The 17395-nt window shown below is 40.6% G+C and overlaps 4 protein-coding genes across 4 annotated transcripts; 2 read left to right on the forward strand and 2 right to left on the reverse strand.

Annotated features, from left to right (window-relative positions):
- The first annotated feature begins 142 nt into the window (after positions 1-142).
- LOC117791705 (biorientation of chromosomes in cell division protein 1-like 1) lies at positions 143-3836 on the forward strand. Its single transcript, XM_034631525.1, has 4 exons — positions 143-438; positions 495-1243; positions 1311-3332; positions 3624-3836. The coding sequence occupies exons 1-4, from the start codon at positions 215-217 to the stop codon at positions 3752-3754; spliced, it is 3126 nt and encodes a 1041-aa protein (XP_034487416.1). The 5' UTR covers positions 143-214; the 3' UTR covers positions 3755-3836.
- Positions 3820-10360, reverse strand: LOC117791712 (mitoferrin). Its single transcript, XM_034631533.1, has 6 exons — positions 9403-10360; positions 6322-6404; positions 6133-6257; positions 5823-6058; positions 5585-5746; positions 3820-5516 (listed from the first exon to the last, which is right to left on the reverse strand). The coding sequence occupies exons 1-6, from the start codon at positions 9517-9519 to the stop codon at positions 5088-5090; spliced, it is 1152 nt and encodes a 383-aa protein (XP_034487424.1). The 5' UTR covers positions 9520-10360; the 3' UTR covers positions 3820-5087.
- A 1365-nt stretch (positions 10361-11725) lies between these two features.
- LOC117791708 (endoplasmin homolog) lies at positions 11726-14965 on the forward strand. The gene is made up of 5 exons (XM_034631528.1): positions 11726-11909; positions 11994-12089; positions 12248-12330; positions 12421-13685; positions 13748-14965. The coding sequence occupies exons 1-5, from the start codon at positions 11870-11872 to the stop codon at positions 14643-14645; spliced, it is 2382 nt and encodes a 793-aa protein (XP_034487419.1). The 5' UTR covers positions 11726-11869; the 3' UTR covers positions 14646-14965.
- LOC117791710 (uncharacterized protein CG4951) lies at positions 14921-16890 on the reverse strand. Its single transcript, XM_034631530.1, has 7 exons — positions 16796-16890; positions 16279-16742; positions 15987-16217; positions 15842-15925; positions 15537-15773; positions 15268-15475; positions 14921-15202 (listed from the first exon to the last, which is right to left on the reverse strand). The coding sequence occupies exons 1-7, from the start codon at positions 16844-16846 to the stop codon at positions 15026-15028; spliced, it is 1452 nt and encodes a 483-aa protein (XP_034487421.1). The 5' UTR covers positions 16847-16890; the 3' UTR covers positions 14921-15025.
- Between the last annotated feature and the right edge of the window lie 505 nt (positions 16891-17395).

A 17395-nucleotide genomic window follows, 5' to 3' on the forward strand; every position in this document is an offset into this window, starting at 1 on the left:
TGAAAGTACATTTGGAAATAAGCTGTCCCGTCACGGACTTAGCTATTTTGCATCGCAATTTCGGAAACGGCTTTTTTTTCTCTAAAAAGTTGGCAACAGTGCTTTCAATATAATAGATTTTTATCGTTACTGACCTGCGGTCACACTACAATATTCCTGAAAAACAATAAAAAAAAAATCGCATTGTTAATCTATTTAATTCTGTCCACAAAAGATGGACAATTTTGTAAAGACGCTCATTGAGGAAGTCAAGTCACAGGGTGTCTTCGACGAGTTTCGCTTTAATTGCTGTCTGGCGGATGTGGACACAAAGCCAGCATACCAAAATGTACGCAATCGTGTCGAGACTGCTGTCAACGATTTTCTGGCCAAACAACATTGGACACCAGACACAAACAAGGTGCAGTTGCGTGAGCGACTACGGAAACATTTACTTGAGTGAGTGTTGGTCCACGCTTAAAGAGATACGTTTCTTAAAATTAATGTACTTGCAGCTCTGATGTGTTGGACAAGGGTGTCGATCACATAGTAGATCAAGTGGTCAACCCAAAGGTAGCTACTATATTTGAGCCAAAGATTGAAAGCATTGCCTACAAATATCTGGGCATCACCCCGCCGCCCCCACCGACCAACCCGCCTCCAAGACCACCGCTGTTACCAGCGCCCCCCTTACCGCCATATGCTGCCCATGCTCTTGGCCATATGAATGGAGGGGGCAATATGCTTAAGGTGGAGACTACCGCTAGCCTATTGCCAACAGATCTGGAGCAAATCAGTCCGGATTCCGATCGAGCAACTTTCAAATCTGACCTAAGGGATGACAGCAAAGACGATGAGCTGCCTCCTGGTGTAGATGACATTGATGACATGGATTACGACGAGACAACTTCGCCAGCATTTGAGCCTGCCGCAAGCATTAAAGAAGAAATTAACAATGGCTCGCTTAACACATCCGATTCTATTAAGGACGTCAAGGAGCTGGCAAATGATTCGCGAGACGCTGGCGCCTCGCAAGCCTCTCAGTTATCACAGGTATCAAGTGACAGTCGTCTAACCATTGCCTCCACGGACGCACCGCAGCCAACGTCCACCAACAATAGCGTGGAACTCACTTCAAACATAGCCGCCAACATGTCGGAGGAGGCGCAGATGCCCAAGTTCAACGAGAACTCCAGTGAGACGAACGAAAACAGCGGTCGCCAGTTGCACTTTGATATCAAACAGGACGCGATTACATTCGAGGGTAAGAAGCACTCAATTACTGCTTACTTCTTATTACCTGAACATGACTGATATTTTATTCCTTGCAGGAACTGAGCGCAGGAATTCATTGTCGGAGAATACCAACGGTGGTAACACCCATGCCATCTTAATTGAGGACGCCATTATGTGCGAAATGAAGGCCAATGTAGATGATGTTAAAAGTGTAACTAAAGAGCCGACACCGGATCCTATTCCAGATCAATTGACAATCAGAGCAGAGCAACAGTCGGAGAATACCTTTAGTCTGTTTTCAGACTCGACAGCGAACTCGCAGAATCCCAAAGATAGTTTAACTGCGACGCCTCAAGAGTCGGAATTGCCAGAAGTACCTGAAATAAAGGAAGATTTGACAAAACCTGACGAAGCAAAGGCAACCGAACCTGAAGTTGCATCCACAACGTTACCAATTCCATTGGAAGAACTTAAGTTGGCTGAATTAACAACATCACCTGCATCGGCTTCCTCGTCGTCGCAAACAAAGAAACATTCACACTCAAGGGATAAGGATAAGCGCCATCACTCGCAATCCCACTCCGATGAAAAGCAGCGCAGAAAGTCGCGCGAACGGGAACGAGAACGTGATCGAGAACACGATAAATCACGTGGCAAAACTTCTTCCAGCTCAAAGCACTCGTCCCAATCATCCAGCTCGAAGCACAGGAGCAGCAGCTCCAAATACGAAAAGAGCTCCACTTCGACAACGTCCAGTCGCAGCAATCATGAGTCCTCCACTTCCAAACGTTCCACGTCGCGTCACGAATCATCCACACACAAGAAACACAAGTCTAGCTCTTCATCGTCACGTTCTGATCGTGACAGGACAAAAAGTCGAGAAACCAGAGAAAGCCATAGTCATCATAGTCGCAGTCACAATGGCAGTAGCAGCACATTATCCACGTCAAAACGGAGTGATCGCGATCGGGAGCGAGATCGCAACAAGTCAAGTTCAAATTCTACCTCAAATTCTGCCTCCAATTCCATAAATCCGCCAGCATCTGCAGTCATACAGGACGATCATAATGAGGTCAAAGCAAAGCTACAAAAACGCCACAGCAACGACTCGAATGATGAGGGTAAGCCTCCTGGCGCATCTGGAAAATCTCCCCCTGAATCTACCGAGTCCCAAACCAAAGAGACAAGAACAGATTCGTCAGCTCAGAACGGCAAACCGACGGAAACCAATGGAACTAATGGCACAAATGACAATCACACGCCCAGCAACAACGACTCCGTTGATGAGATTGTGGATGCCGGCAATGTGATCATTGTTAGCGATATACTGCAACAGTCTACGGTCAGTTTTATTGAGTTGAGCAGCGCGATCGCACCTTTGGTTTCAGCAGAAGACATGAACAAACCCGAAGAGAAGGAAACACACTCAAAACCGGCGCTACAAGTTGTAGAGTCAGCTGAAACAGAGCCACCAACCACATCCACGGAACCTGTTGTTGAACCAGAAATTAAATCAGCAACTGAGCCGAAATCCGATGTCGCTAATGAACCTACTGTGGAGCCAGTGATTCCAGATCCTGATCCAGAGATTCCTGCAAAAATAGAATGCGCGCAGGAGATTTCTACTGAATCAAACACCCCAGATAATTCCTTTGTTGAGCCTAGCGTAGATACGAACCTGGAGGAAACAGCCATAGCTGCAGATATTGCTCCGAATTTAGAACCCATCAATGAATCCTCGTCGGTTAAATCAATCCCATCGCAGCCGAATAATGAAAGCGGAGAAACATTCACACACTTCGAGGAGAATGCTGAGGAATTTAATGCGCGTTTGCAACTGATTGAACATAACATCAAGGATCTTCGCATGCTTCTTAACGTCTTCAGTGAGGCCGAGGACACAAGTTTCCCGCGTCGCAACAGCGCAAAGCGTCGCCTAAGCAGCGAGGCATCCTCGTCTAAGGAACACAGCAGCTCCAGTTTCAGCAGCAGCAGCTCCGTCAGCCCAAATGCGAAAGTAAAACGGACGCGTCGTGACGATGCCAAGACCTCACCCACGCCATCGGAAATCAGCGTGAATTCCAAGGAGAACGAAGAACTGGAAAAGCACGACAAAGGTTGTTAGCCAAGTATTTGTCTTTGTTGGTAGTAATAATCGTAGCTAGTTTGTCATACTGCCTTCATATACGTGTAATTTTAAGTACAAACGCCTCAATCTTCTTTCCACATGCCGTCCGTTTGCATACCCTGTAAATCTTATAAATCCATTAATAGTAGTTCTTTAAACGTTCTACCCTGGGTAAGCAAACAGCAAGTCTGTCACATATTCTATCGCTCATTTGCTGCTTTTAATGGTCGCCATTTTCACAGTTCAGATAGATTAACTCATTTATTGATCTGCTTTTTAGGTGACCTGTCCTCGAGGCGTCTTAGCCAGAAGCTCTGCCAGCAGCAGCGCTACACCAACGATGATCTCTACAAACCCCGTCCACTTTTGTCGCAGCGTTCGCGTCGTCGTGGTCTGGATTCAATCCTTTAGCTGGTGCCTGGTGTATAAATTTAATTCATCTTATGAGAAAGCAATAAAAAAGGCAATTGTTGTTGTTGCATTTGACATTAAACAAGTGTTCTTTTTTCCTTTTAATGAGTCTGGGCTTTCAATAGTTTGTTTTTCATTTTTGTTGTTGAATTGTTTAACAATATATAATGTTGATTTTAGAACTACATTTACAATTACAAATAGCAAGTGTAATATGGTATATACATATATAATATTGCTATATCCATGTACATAAATAAAATATAACAAAAAATAAAAATAGTAATCATGTGTGTGGTAGATAATCCGAGTCGAATCTGGAGTTAAATTCGCCAATTAGCCCTGATACTTGACTGTGGCATTCAATGTTTCTTTCCTTTGTTAGAGACTAAAAACTTTGGTACTAAATGAAAAGATCAATTACAGATATGCTATCCTGATCAGTTTGTGTGTGGAAAGTAAAAGAAAGGGCTTAACAATTAGGGATTACAATCAAGTGCCGGGCAATAAGGTAGTCAACTCTTTGAATTGCATGGCAGATGACTCAAACTCGTAATTTGTAGACTATATGCTAAATACAATAATAGACCGATTACACTTGTCTTTTGAAAATAATTGAATTTTTTAACAGCATTAGTTGTGTTTGTTTTAATTGTAATTTGATTACAAATCAATATTTTCTTTCGAAACTTTTTATTGTTGTGTTTTTTGTTTTGCTCATTTCTTTAATTTTTTTGTTTTTACTTTAACAACATAAACATAAATATATTCATATATGTATATATATTTTTAAATTTGTTTTTAAAAAAATCATTGTAGTAATAATACATAATTTTAGGTAATAATAGTATTTTACAAATAGGTTCTCTCTTTTCCAAGTAACATAGATACAATATTTATTATCAGTAATTTTAACAAGAATTTCGCAGTTAACTGTCTCGTATGGGTGTGTTGGGGTGTTTGTGTGTTGGGGGTGTGGTGTGTGTGTGTGTGTGTTGGATGTATGTCTGCTGAGTTTTTGCGTAAGTGTGTGTGAGAGCGAGAGTTTTGTGCACAACAACAACTACAATTTAACCTCCGACTATGGTATGGAGTGATAAAACTCTCACCGACTCCGCGTCGAGTATTCATACAAGCAGCTGGATCGGAGCACCGACGCGACGTTCGACAGACAGATGTTTCAAACATCGTGTCCAATGGCAATGGCATCGCCCCCTCATCCGTCATGTGCTCCGCTCCGGCTCTTAACTAAAAGCTACGCTTATGTTTTAGTCGCTGCTGTTGACGCGCTTTAAACGCTGGCCCCGCTCGCGGCCGCGCCTGGACGCTCAGTTTACGTATTGGAGAATCCCCGCTCATACGGACTTTTCACCTCCGTGTGCCTCGTGTGCAGATTGATGGTGGGTGCGGCGGTTCGCGTGGATAGCTCACAGACTGTTTTAATGGCACCAGCAGCATTTACCGTCGGAGGTGCTGGATGCAATGTGACACCATCCTTGGGTAAACAGCTCGTCAGCTCCGATTTCTCCTCATCGTGCGCATCGGCATCGCTCTTGGGAAGCACGTAGTCGGCAGTGCGCGTTGGTGTTTGCAGCTCAGAGCGGCCCGTAATTGACGACTTGTACTTTTCCTTATCCATTCCGCATAAATAGTACTTAAAGAACTCATATGTGGACCAACAAATGGCCGTAGCCGGCATAGCGTACAGCACGCGTGCCGTCATGCCCTTGAAGAAACCCCTTGGACCAGCCATGCGGTAAATCTGAAGGTCATTAAGATCATTAGATGCAATCAATCATACAATTAAATGGCTCTTCTGTAGGGGATTACCTTTCGGCTGGCCTCAATCATACCCTTGGTAAGGCCCGTCTCCTGTGTGTTAAGCAACGTCTTGACAACGTCCAGTGGCGTCGTTATGGCTGCCGCAGAGGCACCAGCCGCCGCGCCCGCTACCATGTGCACAACTGGATTGTACTTGCGCTCGACATTCAACTGTAGATACACAAAATTTGAATTTTTTGTTCTTATCTATCTACCCAAAAGCAAGCAGAAGATCGATGCTCCCTACCATATTCTGTAGAAATTCGTATGTTGTAAAATGAATCGTCTGATATGGTATATTCATGACGAGCTGCGTCCAGTAGGAGCGATAGAAGGCATGCATTCCCTCCTTGCGGTACACGTCTCGCATGCATCGCACAACCGAGGTATATGGCGAGTTATACATTTGCATGCGCTGCTTAATAACCTCCGTTGGATTGGAGATGGCATCATGCACCAGTGTCGCCAGACAACCAGACAAAACTAAAGGGAATGCGTTGACATTAACAACAATGAGCACTTCAATTGAATGCAGTTCAGTTCTTCTGTTAACGCACCGTAATTTAAATGGTTATGTGATGTGAATTTGGTCAGCGATTCCTTTGTCATCTCGTAGACACCAAAGTATAACGAATGCGCCGGTCCAGCGCCAAGTATCACGGCACTTGCACCACGAATTGGCCTACAAGGCAAAGAGATTCAATTGTTAGTTATTGTCTATTGTATGTGGTTATCTATGCACTTACCTCATCAAGCCCTCACGGGAGATCATGTTCTGGAAGGTACCCATTATATTCAGATGCGAATTCGTCAGGCTCTGCATGCGGGTCTAAAATTAATTAAAAATAAACATTTAAAGCATTTGCAAAATTCGTATAATTTAAAAAAAAATTAAGACTCTTAAGTTGATTTTTTTTAGCATGATTTGGGTGACCTTAAAGCACGGTGCATTTTCAAGATCAGTAGCAAAGTTCCCCCGAATGCAATTGTATTGCTTTTTAACAGTTATATTGCATAAATAGAATTTCCCTAGAAAATATAATAGAAAGCTTTTAGATGTAGCAACAGCTGCAGAGTTATTTGATTGCATCACTTGGCTCAATTCGATGTCTGACCTAATGCACACACAGATCTAAAGGGTATTCCAATAAACTAATGATAACATTGTATTTGTAATGCTATGATATTTTGAAATTGTTTATTTTACATCACAGATGATTCAGCATGCACTCTGTGCCAAAACAATGTATTTTCTAGAACGTCAAAAGCATAGAATACGTGACTTTTTTAAGCTACACACATGTAGATATACCTATACAGTAAGTCAAATGAAATTCTTGCGCACCGAAAGAAATTTACACATTGGTCTTGGACTTTCAAAATTAGTTAAGCTCAATGAATCTAATTATAAAAATTGTTTTAAATAATAAGAAAGTAAAATGTTTTTTTTTAAGTTTGGAAATTTGTATTTGTCATAACAATTATTTGATTAACTGTATAATAGCAAATATTTGTATTACTCGTCATACAAAAAGGCGTTACGAAAAATTCTCTGAAATATTATTGGAGTTTTCGAACTGGAATGCGAACTTGATAGGCACTACAAAACAACATGAGTGGTTTTTCTAGTTGAAAATGTGTCTGATTGATCAGCGATCAAGTTATATATGTACAGATTTATATATGTATGTACAGTGCATTTTAGGGCAAACCGAGAGCAGCATCTATATTGTAAATTACAGAGACGCTGACTTAAAATGCGACACGAATACGATAAGATAATCTAGCAATAACAAAAGCTTACTTATCTATTCATATGGCAAAATACGAGTGCCAAGTCTGTATACTTGTAAGAGTATCAGTATGGGTGGGTGCAAGTAAATACATCTGCTATCATTTCAAGAAACGTCAACGAGAAGGCAGCCCAAGGTGATGGAAATTAAAAATTTTCAAGTCAATAATAGCCACGTCAAGTGTGCGATGATGATGATGATCAGAGCTCTTTACAATTAAATCACATTTTTATGTACATAAGTGTCTAGTAAAGAATCTCTCTGAACAATGTGTTAGCCGATAAAGTGGAACAACACAATAAGGCTATTTCACCACAAACTGACAATGATAGATATACCAACCACATACTTACATACATATATACCACACACTTAAATGCGTTCCACCGCCCACAAACACTATCCACAATTTCCCATCCCCCATCTCCCACCGGGATTCCATTAACGGATTTTTCAGATAAGAAAAAAACCACATCGATGACAATAATTATTTATTAAACTAAAGAAAGCAAAACAAAGTATATTATTTAATTGTTTCTCAATTGAGCTGTTATTTATATTATTGTGGTTCAGTCGTTTCTCGGAATAACGTAACATACTAGCATATACATACGTACAATATATATGTATGGACTTGTATTGTATTGAATATATAGAAACAAGCACGTCAGCGTGACAATGAATATGATTACTTGACTGATGATGACGCCGGGAATCCCTTGCCAGCTTTAGTTTGGCATTTAATTGAACGCTAGCAGTCAAATATGGATCGTATAAGAACCATAAAAGATATTGACAAGCGACAAAGTTGAATTCTCATGTTTGCTGGCTGAGAAAATCAATAAACGTTCGGGCCCAAACCAAAGGGAAATGCATTCGTAACAACAAATTCAACATTTCAAGTGTGTTCTCACATAGTTGAACCCATATGTACATATATATATGTATATATATATTTGTATGTATAAACAAGAAATAAAATATGCGCTTATATCTAGACAGCAATCAAAATGCCGCTCAAAAGCAAAGTTCTCGTATGTATATTCAACCAATTTTATATATGTAAGCACGCACATACTTTTAGATATGTACATGTATATATGCAGATTCACACACATTTCATTAATCCACTACATCTAATTTTGAGATAACGATCAATTTATTTATCGTGTTTTTTAACAAATTAGCAGTCATTCAAGATGTCGTCTTTAAGCAACTTTACGACATTTACGGTTTTAATCGTTTTGCGAATTAGCGAGTGTGCACTGTAAATACACATACAGTGACTCCCAGCTTATTTGACCCAATAGTATTACATATTCTGCATTTTAAATGAACTTATATTTTAATTCAACAGATGAAATTGTTTAATTTAATCTACATACTTTCATTTAGTTTTTATACAATACAAAATTAAAAATAAAATGAAACTAACTTTTTTTATAATTTTGTCAAACCATTACTTGACTAACTGTAAGTGTGAACACTTAGGTGTTTTACATATGCCAATGGCAAAACTAAAAAGAATTATGCCACAAAGTTTTCGGAAAACAACAAACGAACGCCGGCAATATTATAATTTAAACAGCCTAGATGAAAGTGTTTTTTTAATGCTCGACTTAGCTACCGCGCAAGCAGCATGACAGTGTTAATAAGATGCTAATCTTATCAATGTTATAAATACAACAAGAACGTGCTCTGATAAGCACCTACGAGGTGGATAAGGTAATTTGACGCCAAATAGTCAACCAGCTGAGCTGAGCCAACACTCACACACACACACACACACACACTCTTGCCCTCAATCAACTTGACTTGCGGCAAGCAACGCGCGCATTGCTGAGCACTGAAAATCCAAGGAATTACATCACGATTATGCCAAGGCATAAAATGAAAACACTGACACACACACAAACACACAAATATATGTTTGCGCAATTGTGAGGTTAGGTGGCATTATGTTTATATGTACCACTTTGATTACATGCATCTGCATCTACAACAGCAACAACCAGAACAACATCTTGAACTCACCTTAACCGAGTCCAGTGGATACATGACAATATGCTCCAATATGCCCGCCAGCGCCCCAGCAGTCATATTTACTCCAACGCTGGTCGTCGGCAACGATTCATAGTCATCGATATTCATGGCGTTAGCCTTTGTTGGGTGTTACGGCTTCTTTAAAAAAAATATTACTGAATTTCCTTTTGCCTGCCAGTCGGTCAGTCCGTCAGCCGAGGGTAACTTGCGTTATTGGCGTTTCTTTTGCTTTGACAACGTGATTTCTCTTCGCTTATGCCTTTCGCCACAACTTTCGCAGCGAGTTTACAGTTGCTCTTAGCAGCTGATAAGCAACGCAGCACTCGTTTTGCGTACTTTAGGTAAATGATATTGCTTTAATTTACACACACACGCGCACACATTCGCGGAACTAAGATTGTCGATGTCGATGTTGCCTTTTGAAATTATGATTGTGATTGCAGGTTCGAGTACGGTATAGGAGTCTCACTTCTGGGTTGAAGTTGAAGGACAAATACTATTTGATTGCCGGTCTACTTTAATTTGCACACTTGTAATTTTGTTGTATAACACGTTCACAGGCTTTCTATGTGTGCGTAGAGGACGGCGGGGGGTGGTGGTGTTGTATGCCGCTACACGAAACTATAATTGACGGGAGCTCCACCTCCACACACGACGAACAATAATGAAATGTTTCTGCCCGTTGCCGTCGCCGTTGCCGACTTTGTTGCTGCTCGCTCACGTTCAAAAGTGACTCTCGCTGCCGTAGTTGTCACTGAGCGCTGCTTCCGTGCCTCATTTCTACTTAATGTGTACAGAAGATATATTGTATATAATTGTAATCAGACAATGGTTATTGTATTTGTGATAACTCACGCAAATGATGAACTTTATTTCTTAGCCAACTACAAAAATCTAGTCGTGTTTGCGTGCACGTGCGTGTGTATGTGTGTGTGAGCATGTGAGAAAAATGATGGCAAAGAGGAATGTCAAAAACAGCTTGTACTCAGTTTTATCGAATAGTTCAACACTGCCTACGCTAATTTTGCCAACTTGACTATTTTATAGCCAGTTCTGGTTACTTTCAAAGTTCGATTGCTAGAAAAATTATAAAATTGCTATTAGCCAGAAATATGATTTATTTTAATATAGATTAAGCTATGTTTTGCTATTAGAATTTCTTCTAAAACTATGCAAAAGAGCACACATAAATAATTTCTAGCCAGAACAAGCTATATTTTCAACTAAGGTTAGCAGCACTAGTTCGTGCGATAGTTTTATCCCAGACTTTGTTAGCACTTTTTACACTGAGCGGCGCACAACTCAAATAACAATTATTTAATTTAATTAAGGTGTTGATTTTAAAAAAGAGTTGAAGATCGTCTCTCCTTGGGGCAAGAAGTTAAATAATTTAACTGCAAACAATTTTTAAAAATTCGAAAAAAGAAATTCAACAAATATTCTTCAAAAATTTTAAAAATACTAGCTTAAAAATTTATAAACGATACGTGATTTTTCGAAAAAGATACTTTTGAAAAAGAACAATTTTTAAAAGGTTTGGAAACATTTAAAATACATTCAAAATCAACAAAAATTCTAACTTTTTTTTTTTAAATTCTAGCTATAAAATTATAGAAGTTTCAGATTTTAATACAATGGGCCAAGCCTGCCAGCCCGTTTTGTTTTTAGGTGAAAAATGTAAATCTCAATATGCATTAACTTTGAAATAAATTTATAATTTGATGAAAATTTAAAATTCGAAATTAGACATAATTAAGGTTAACATTTTAATGAAGGTTTGAAGTTCGTCAGCCCTCGGGAAGAGAAGTTAGAAAATTTAATTCTACAAAAAAAATATAAAAAAAAATCGAGAAAATTCTAACAAAGAATTTTGATAAATTAAAAAGTTCTAGCAAAAAAAAAATCCGAAATTGGGCACAATAATTAAGAAATCCCATCTTCGGAATTGTACTTATTTTTGTAAGTACACAAAAATATAGCCAGATCGGGAAACTTTGCAGGGTGGCAGCTTTTGCACCGGGTGTCATTCTTCTACTCCAGTGCTGGCAAGTTTCTAGGGGGAACAATAGCTATTTCTGTCTGGAGCGCATATATATCAATATGTTATTGTGGGCAGTTTTGTACAGTTTTACTGAAAATATTAATAGCAAAACTTAGCTGAATATATTTTTAAAATAGCGAGATTTGCAGTTAATAGCAAACTTTGAAATGATTCCAGCAAACGAATTCTGAAGATAGCCAGATCTAGCTATAAAATAGCTAATTTGGCAACAGTGGATCTATCTGGCATCCATAAAAGAGAAGGGTCTCAGGCGCGACGGCGTCATTCTCTGTGCGAAAAGTAGTCAATTGGTCAAGTTCGTGAGGAGCTACAACTAAATTCAGTGGACGTTGGTAGTGACGTGGCCTTTAGGCAAATTAACTGAATTGTGATCTAGTAAATCAAATTGAATACAGGATGAAGTATTTGTTGCTTCTGAGCATTTTACTTTTGGCAGGTTCGTTTCGTGTGAATGTTGCCACGCATTTGTAATTCGTACCGGCATTTTAACCTAATTTTTTCTATACATTTTTCTCATTAGGCGTTAACCAAATTGTCGCCGATGGAGCTGGTGATGATGGCAGTGCAGAAACCATTGAATTGGATTTGGGCTCCTTTAAGGAAGGTTCTAGAACAGGTAAGACACTCGCCCCCCTCTTACACGCCCCCTAGCGGTCAGCGCAATTAACTGCGTTATGTACACGTCAGCATTAAGCTTTTACCGTTGCAATTGCTCTATACGCCCCTTATCTACATACTAATTTGTATATGTACGTGTACATATTTTAACTACAGATGCCGAGACGCTTAAACGTGAAGAAGAAGCCATTAAATTGGACGGCCTCAATGTGGCACAACTAAAAGAAATACGCGAAAAGGTTTGTAAACAGACCCGTATGCACACACACTAACGCACACATTCAATTCATTCATTAATTGTTTATTGATAAAATGTGTTTTGTTCTTAGGCGGAAAAGTTCACATTCCAAACGGAGGTGAATCGCATGATGAAATTGATCATCAATTCGCTGTACCGCAACAAGGAGATTTTCTTGCGTGAGCTGATCTCAAACGCCTCCGATGCGATTGACAAGATTCGTCTACTGGCCTTAACCAACCGCAAGGAGCTCGAATCGAATCCTGAACTGCATATACGCATCAAGGCCGATAAGGAGAACAAGGTGCTGCATATTTTTGATTCTGGCATTGGCATGACGCATCAGGATCTCATTAACAATTTGGGCACAATTGCCAAGTCCGGCACTGCGGATTTCTTGGCCAAAATGCAGGATCCCAGCAAGTCCGATGGTCAGGATTTGAATGATATGATTGGTCAGTTCGGTGTGGGCTTTTACTCAGCTTTCCTGGTCGCCGACCGTGTGGTGGTCACCACCAAACACAACGATGACAAGCAGTACATCTGGGAATCGGATGCCAACAGCTTCAGCATTACTGAGGATCCCCGTGGTGATACACTGAAACGTGGCTCCATTATTTCCTTGTACCTGAAGGATGAGGCACAGGATTTCCTGGAGGAGGATACAGTGCGCGAACTGATTCGCAAATACTCGCAGTTCATCAATTTTCCAATTATGATGTGGTCCAGCAAGACTGTGGAGGAGGAGGTGCCAGTTGAGGAGGAAGCGCCCAAGGCCGAAAAGACTGAAGATGATGTCGATGAGGCCGATGAGGATGCCAAGGTTGAAGAAGATACTGAAGATGACAAGCCCAAGACCAAGAAGGTTTCAAAGACCATCTGGGATTGGATGCTCATTAACGATAGCAAACCCATCTGGACACGCAAACCATCGGAAGTCACCGAAGAGGAATACAACGCATTCTACAAGAGCCTCACCAAGGACTCGAGCGAGCCCCTTACCCAGACACACTTCATTGCTGAAGGTGAAGTCACTTTCAAGAGTTTACTGTATATTCCCAAGGTTCAGCCATCTGAATCCTTTAATCGTTACGGCACCAAGTCCGACAACATTAAGCTCTATGTGCGCCGTGTGTTCATCACCGACGAGTTTAATGACATGATGCCCAACTATCTGAGTTTCATTCGCGGCGTTGTCGATTCCGATGATTTGCCATTGAATGTCTCCCGTGAGAATCTGCAGCAGCACAAGCTCATCAAGGTTATCAAGAAGAAACTGGTGCGTAAGGTGCTTGACATGATTAAGAAGATTGACAAGGCTGCCTACGAGAAGTTCTGGAAGGAATTCTCCACCAAGTAAGTACTGAAATAGAAGAGTTTTTAAATTCAAGTCTAATTGTAAACTCGTTTACCTTTAGCATCAAATTGGGTGTCATGGAAGATCCCAGCAATCGTTCACGTCTCGCCAAGCTGTTGCGCTTCCAGACATCGCACGACAAGAGCGTCACCTCGCTGGCTGAGTACGTGGAGCGCATGAAGGCGAAGCAGGAGCACATCTACTTCATTGCCGGTGCTAACCGTGCCGAGGTTGAGAAGTCTCCATTCGTTGAGCGTCTGCTCAGCAAGGGCTATGAGGTGCTCTACCTGGTTGAAGCCGTTGATGAGTACTGCATTTCGGCTCTGCCCGAATTCGATGGCAAGAAATTCCAGAACGTTGCCAAGGAGGGCTTCAAACTGAACGAGTCTGAGAAGAGCAAGGAGAAGTTTGAGACACTAAAGAACACTTTCGAGCCATTGGTTAAATGGTTGAATGATGTCGCCCTCAAGGATCAGATTTCCAAGGCACAGATTTCGGAGCGTCTGAGCAACTCGCCTTGCGCACTGGTGGCTGGCGTATTTGGTTGGACTGGCAATATGGAGCGTCTGGCCATGTCGAATGCCCATCAAAAGGCTGACGATCCTCAACGTAGTTACTATCTGAATCAGAAGAAGACATTGGAGATCAATCCCAGGCATCCGCTTATGCGTGAGCTGTTGCGTCGTGTCGAGGCTGATGAAGCTGATGAAACAGCCAAGGATATGGCTGTCATGATGTTCCGCACTGCCACTCTGCGATCTGGCTACATGCTGCAGGAGACCTCAACCTTCGCCGACAGCATTGAGAAAATGATGCGACAGACACTTGGCGTCGCTCAAGATGAACAGATCGAGTTCGATGAGGAGGATGATGACGATGCGGATGACGTGAAATCAGCTAGCAGCGAGAGCACGAATGCCGAGGAAGACGATGAGGAGCAACAGCATGATGAGCTCTAAGTCCGTGATACTTATCACAACCCACATGCAGATATACAAATGGTGTAAATATAAGATCGTGGCAAACAGACTGAGTTCATAACCCTACACATGGAGGGGATTCACTACCGTTGCATCAACAGTACTTCTTCGTAGCCACATGCTTAGTTCTAAGAAAGAGAATTTCGTAATATTCCAATTATAAAGCTCTCTGCGACAACTGTGCAAGTCGTAGTTGTATGCTCAAATAAATCTAAACTTTAATATTTAAACAAATGAGATAGTCTTGTATGAAGTGAATGATTCAAAACAGAAATATATAATTGAATGCTAACGTTAAATAGATAAAATTTATATATGATTCATAATTTTTGAGCATGCATGTATGCGTAACTACAATTTCAATCATCTAAGTCCGAGCTAAGTGGATCATTGTTAACAGCTTTCAGGTAGGTGTTGTACTTCAGTTGGTCCGCAATTTGACGCACTGCCTCATCATGTGAGAACTTGTATTTGTCCATAAAGAGACGAACTATCCACAGCGGCAATAGGCCATTAAGAACCAGCGTACCGTGAGGCTACAAATGACGATATCAAGTCGGATTATAAGGCAAGTTACATTTAAATTGTATAGGTTACTTACACCTGATTTACTATATACTTCAGCCAGTTTTTTAATCATGTTGTCGCGTATCGTTTTGTTTAAAATGTCCATGGTATGACAGTGATCGATTGACATGTAGCTTATAGTATGGAACTTTTTCTCGCGTTCCTTGAAGAGTCGATCAAAGTCCTCACGATATGTCTCGAATGTGTTTAATACTGTTGGCTCGTCCATATCCTCAAGCAGCCTGTCGTACAAAATATACGATTAACTTAGTAAGAGAGTTATTTAATCCGTTCTCAACTTACAGGATCTTAACTTTCCGTGGCTTGGGAACGTCCAGCATTTCGTTTATTTTCTTTAGAGCTTCAACATTGATACGCGCATCATCGAGTTGCTCAAATTTCAAAGAATTTCCATTGGCAACCGCGGATGATGCTGCTTTATTCCTTGTGCTTTGTTGTCTTTTTATTGAATTTTTGTCAGATCTGGAAAGTACATTATTCTCCCCCGCTTTTGACTTGGTTTTTTGAGTTTTTCTTTGACTGTGGATATGTAGTTCTCGGTTAACATACAAACTATAGATAATTAAGATTGTTGTGGTCATAATTACCCAACATTGTTTTCATTATAATGATCCGGCCTCTTAGGTGAACGAGCTGAACGACGCTCCGGCTTTGACTCGTCGGAATTTGATCTGAAGCAATAAAATTAGGAGATTAATTATACATTTCTTAAATAGTTACATCTTGGAATACATTAAAAGTGGACTTTTGGAACGCTTGGGCGTTCGACCGCCGCTTCCGCTTCGGCGCGTTGTGCGTTCACTTCTGCTGGAAGGCGGCATGATCTTGCCACGGTGACTGTCATGGGAAATGGATCTGCGCTCCCGGTTTCGACCTATCTTTGTGGTAGCCGAACGGCTGCTGACTCTAGACGGTTCGTTATCATTGTCCCGCAATTTAGCCCGCTTAGTCCTGTCAGAGTCACTGTAATAAAGAAAAAAAATAAGTCAACATGATTCAGATGCTAGCTATTTATTCTCCTCACCTGCTCCTCGATATTTGTGTGTTTTTAATATCAGAGCTGGAGTCAACAGGATAATCGCCATCCGTTTTCAGCTGTGTTGCCTTCGTTTCTACATCGTGTTTGCGCTTTATCGGCTGTGCATTAAAAACTGTTGTATCCTCCTGGGACATGTATCTGAGCGCAATCTCTAGTTCCAGATCATTTTGTGTTAACGCCTCATTTATCAGCAGTGTCTGTGCTGCCGTCAGATACTTTTCTGTTGCCCTGATCGACACCTCAATGTGATCCACGAGCATCTTGGTCTTTAACGTGCGTGAATCTTGCTTCCAGTGGCTAAGGCTGTCAAATAGTCTCCATAAACTGCTCTCAAGTTTTGCCCAATGAGCAGCTGTCATCCAGTTAAAGTCAATCTCCGGTTCCCTTTTGTATAAACTTATTTTATCCGGCATTATTTTGATGACACATAATATCTTGTGCAGTCCATACTAAATTTTAAAGTTTTAATCGTCGTCTTAGACATCAAGCTCCTGATACTTACTTTATATTGCTGTAGAACTGTGCGACATTCACCATCGCTGGAGAGGGACATTTTTAATAATATGACAGACAGTTCAAACAGCAAAAACAAGCGAAGCGCCCGTGTTTATTGTTTTTTTTTGGCGAAGGTTGCCCATCCAGTAAAAATTTCCGATCTGGCTTGATTTTTACCCAAAATTGGTAAATTTTAGAAAACATCGGAATTTCTTTGTACTTTTTTTTTAAATTATATTTTGTACTCTCGAATTTTTTTTTTGAATTGAGTATTTACACTTCTCTCCCCTAGGGCTAACGAATTTTAAGCCTTCATTAAATTGTTTCCCTTAATTTGATCTAAATTCGAATTATACATTTTTATCAAATTTATGAATTTTAATGGTTTTATTGCAATTTTAATCAGTGCTGCCAGCCTGTAGGGCTGTCAAAATATCGGCGATATTTCGGCGATATTACGATAATCGACTATCGACTTGTCTAGTGCCAACACTAATAAATTTTTAAATAAATAAGCGCGGGCAAATTGTGTAACTGCCGTTTAGCAATATGAAAGCGAATTTATTAAAAAGCAAGAAGAGAAACAGCCTTATCTATGGTACTTAGA

The sequence above is a fragment of the Drosophila innubila genome (assembly GCF_004354385.1).
Source record: "Drosophila innubila isolate TH190305 chromosome 3R unlocalized genomic scaffold, UK_Dinn_1.0 2_E_3R, whole genome shotgun sequence".
Classification (NCBI taxonomy): domain Eukaryota; kingdom Metazoa; phylum Arthropoda; class Insecta; order Diptera; family Drosophilidae; genus Drosophila; species Drosophila innubila.

Excerpts from the sequence above, each read along its gene's own strand:
- LOC117791705 (XM_034631525.1), top strand. The coding sequence starts at position 215 with ATGGACAATTTTGTAAAGACGCTCATTGAGGAAGTCAAGTCACAGGGT. Across the intron at positions 439-494 it reads CTACGGAAACATTTACTTGA|CTCTGATGTGTTGGACAAGG; the intron begins GTGAGTGTTGGT and ends ATGTACTTGCAG. Across the intron at positions 1,244-1,310 it reads GGACGCGATTACATTCGAGG|GAACTGAGCGCAGGAATTCA; the intron begins GTAAGAAGCACT and ends TATTCCTTGCAG.
- LOC117791712 (XM_034631533.1), bottom strand. The coding sequence starts at position 9,519 with ATGAATATCGATGACTATGAATCGTTGCCGACGACCAGCGTTGGAGTA. Across the intron at positions 6,405-9,402 it reads ATCCACTGGACTCGGTTAAG|ACCCGCATGCAGAGCCTGAC; the intron begins GTGAGTTCAAGA and ends AATTAATTTTAG. Across the intron at positions 5,517-5,584 it reads TGATTGAGGCCAGCCGAAAG|ATTTACCGCATGGCTGGTCC; the intron begins GTAATCCCCTAC and ends AATGACCTTCAG.
- LOC117791708 (XM_034631528.1), top strand. The coding sequence starts at position 11,870 with ATGAAGTATTTGTTGCTTCTGAGCATTTTACTTTTGGCAG. Across the intron at positions 12,331-12,420 it reads TAAAAGAAATACGCGAAAAG|GCGGAAAAGTTCACATTCCA; the intron begins GTTTGTAAACAG and ends TTTTGTTCTTAG. Across the intron at positions 13,686-13,747 it reads TGGAAGGAATTCTCCACCAA|CATCAAATTGGGTGTCATGG; the intron begins GTAAGTACTGAA and ends GTTTACCTTTAG.
- LOC117791710 (XM_034631530.1), bottom strand. The coding sequence starts at position 16,846 with ATGTCCCTCTCCAGCGATGGTGAATGTCGCACAGTTCTACAGCAATAT. Across the intron at positions 16,743-16,795 it reads CAGTTCTACAGCAATATAAA|TATGGACTGCACAAGATATT; the intron begins GTAAGTATCAGG and ends TTTAAAATTTAG. Across the intron at positions 15,203-15,267 it reads AAGTATATAGTAAATCAGGT|CCTCACGGTACGCTGGTTCT; the intron begins GTAAGTAACCTA and ends CGTCATTTGTAG.